At 38.1% G+C, this 3395-nt stretch overlaps 1 protein-coding gene across 1 annotated transcript; it reads left to right on the top strand.

Annotated features, from left to right (window-relative positions):
• Positions 1-620: 620 nt before the first annotated feature.
• HELRODRAFT_195099 (hypothetical protein) lies at positions 621-3249 on the top strand (the record flags this gene model as incomplete). The annotated part of the gene is made up of 1 exon (XM_009016913.1): positions 621-3249. The coding sequence occupies one exon, from the start codon at positions 621-623 to the stop codon at positions 3156-3158; it is 2538 nt and encodes an 845-aa protein (XP_009015161.1). The 3' UTR covers positions 3159-3249.
• Positions 3250-3395: the final 146 nt, after the last annotated feature.

Genomic DNA, 3395 nt, shown 5'->3' with positions numbered 1-3395 from the left:
TACTGAACGATTCTGGTACGTCAATACGAGACGACGATGACAAACTTTTGGAGGATGCCAGCGAAGAGGACATTGGTGGTAATAATAATAATAATAATGATAGTAATAATAATTATAATTATAGTAATAATAATAGTGATAATGATAATAGTAGTGATATTGATGATGATAATAAAACCAACAACAACACACTCCCAGAAGCGCTAAGTTTTCCAGCAAAAAAAATATTTTCTAATATTGATGGTAGAACTTTATCTACCGCTACTGCTACAACCACCACTACTACTACCACTACCACAACTACTACTATTAGTACTGTCACCGATACTAATCTTTCTACTACTACTACTAAAGCTGTTAATAATAATAATAATAATCCCCCATCTACTAACGATACTATTACTGCCGTAAATACCACCTCGATTTGTCTGTCATCTACTACTACTGCTACTACTACTACTAATACTTGCGTCACGATTACTACTACTGCTGCTGCTGCTACTTTTACTACTACAGATAATAATAATGATAATAATAATAATAATAATAATAATGCTACTGCAACATCTATTGCCGCTACTATATTTAATACAGATAGTAGTAATATTACTGACACTGCTATGACAACTGGCGGTGGCTATACTAAAGTCGCTAGTGTCGCTACTACTACTACTACTACGTGCGCGGCAGGTTTACTACAGCGGTCAGCGTCAGCCTCATCTACAAAGTCGCATTTGTTAATTCAACAGTCTACCCTTCAGGTGCCATTATTGTCGTCGTCTGAAGCTCCCAATCGTTCTAAATTATCCAAGAGATCGTTGTCATCGTCGTCGTCGTCGTCTGAACATGCCGCGTTGCAATCTTCACTTAAAAAACAAAAGTTTTGTACTTCTGCTACTACAACATCTGCTGCTGCTGCTATTTTGACTGCTGCTGCCACTGCTACTACTGTTACCACTGCTGCTAATACTGACGCAGTAAAAGTTACTACTGTTATCACTACTACTGCAACGGCTATGGCCACTGTCGGCCCTAGCGTAAATACTGTTTCTAGAGTGGTGAATACTTGCAGCGCCGGTAGTAAACTTATTGGCGTCACTAGACCATCCGTTATAAATACTAATAATAGTAATAATAAAAATAATAATATCGAGTGCATAGATTTGACATGCGGGAATGATGACGACGACGATGACTGTTTCAAAAATGACAATGTTCTAGAGGATGATGACGACGAAGATGACGTCGACCTGTGCAGTGATGATGATGATGACGACGATGATGATGATTATGATGAGGATTTTGACGAAGAAGAGTACGACGATTATGATGACGATGACGGTAGGGTCTACCATAAAAGAGGGGGTGGTAGAGCTGGTACCAATAGGTTGTATGGTAAAGTAAAGAAGGTGGCCGGCGACGGCCACGATGACGACGGTGGCTACGATGGCGGCGACGAGTACGATAGTTTTGGCGCCAATAAGATTGGGAAAAGTAACAACAATAAAAATAACAACAACAATAATAATAATAATAATAATAATAATAATAAAGATGATGACTGCCAAACGAGCGTTGGTAATGTTAATAATAATAAGAAGAAGAATAATAATAATAACGACAATAATAATAATAATAATAATAATAATAATAGCGAGAATTCTCGTAACCAAGATGATAATAATATAAATAGTAATAATGTTTCTGATGATAATGATCACAATAGAGCCGATAACAACAATAATGATGATGATGGTGTTAAAAATATAAATGATGATGATGGTGAGGGTGGTAAGATGTCTCAACCGGTAGTAGACGCCACCGGTGGCGAGAACGGCGACGACATCGACGACAGCAGTGAACGCCGTGACACTAATAACAAAGGTAACATTAATAATAACAATACTAACGATAATAGTAATAATGCTAATAATAATAATAAAGATGATGTCATCGACAACAACCACAACAACAACAACAGCGAAACTAACATCCTGAAAGATGTCGAATCCACAGACGACAATCGTCATCAAAGTAACATTAATAATAATAATAACAACAATAACAACAACGCTCTCAATCACCATGGTGATGGTGACGACGATGATGATAGCGACGCCCAGTTCACCAAAGACCTCAACACGAAATCTCACAAAAACTTCGAGAGACTTGTCAGGAGAAAACAGCAGAAGATCAAAAGGAAGCAAAGGTTACAGGTCAAAAATAGCGCCCCTAACAACCCCAACAACGATGACGTCATAGTAATTGATAGTTACGATGAAAGCGAGGACGATAGCGACGACTGTAGCAGCAGTTCAAGCAGCTACGAGTACGTGAGGAGGCAGCAGAATCAGAAAATTAGAAAACGAGACGACGATGGTGCTCGACTTGGCGGCATTGCCGTTCAACAACACGCACAACAACAGCAGCAACAACAACAATACTACCAGCATCATACGCAGCTGCAACAACAACACCACGAACAACAACACCATTATCATCATCAACAACAGCAGCAACAACATCAGCAGCAGCAGCAACAACTAAATCAACAACAACAACAGCAAGGTCTGTTTGTTGAACTTCAGAACGGCATCATCACGTCCAACTCCAGCAGTGAGACCAGTCTATCACTGACGAGTAGTAATGAAGAGTGCGACAACAACACGATGGATGTTGACAGCAATGTTGCAGCAGCAACAGCCGACAACGACTGCAACATCACCAAAAAAACTGACAACGCTTGCAACAACAGTAGTGCCAGTAGCAAGAAATCAACTGTCTTTCGTGAGGCTGTCGATAACTATTTTGATAGCTGCATTAACTCTGCTATTCATTACAACCACGTCAACAACAACGACAACAACAACATCGATAACAATGATCAAGACGATGTTGTTGTTGTGAATAACATTCAACATCATCTTGACGCCAGCAAAAGACTCAACGTCATCAGCAGCGTGAGCAATGTTAACTCCGATAGTTTCATCCTCGCTTCCGGTTGTGACGTTGACGATGACGTCACTAGCAATCCTATAAACATCTCATCGAGCAACAACAACATCAACGATGACGTAAACAATGACGATGATAACAATGGGGGTAATAGCGGGGCGGTTGATTTAGCGTTAACCACGGACTCTCAGATATTTACTTGACATTATTTTACAGATTTTTTATAATTTATTAATATTTTTATTATTAATAAATGAATTAATATTTTATTTTTTTAATAATTTATTCCTATATGCGTGTATGTGGTGTGTAGAATTAAACTTCAAACATAAAAGTGTATGTGCGTATTTGTATGTCTATGTATATTTTTCAAACTTTATTTTAATAAGTTATATATACATATATATTTATATATATTTAATTTGGTATGAGGTTCTCAG

Source organism: Helobdella robusta, assembly GCF_000326865.2.
Source record: "Helobdella robusta unplaced genomic scaffold HELROscaffold_195, whole genome shotgun sequence".
Classification (NCBI taxonomy): Eukaryota; Metazoa; Annelida; class Clitellata; order Rhynchobdellida; family Glossiphoniidae; genus Helobdella; species Helobdella robusta.
The sequence above is the reverse complement of the archived record's forward strand: the minus strand, read 5'-3'. Positions and strand labels throughout refer to the sequence as shown.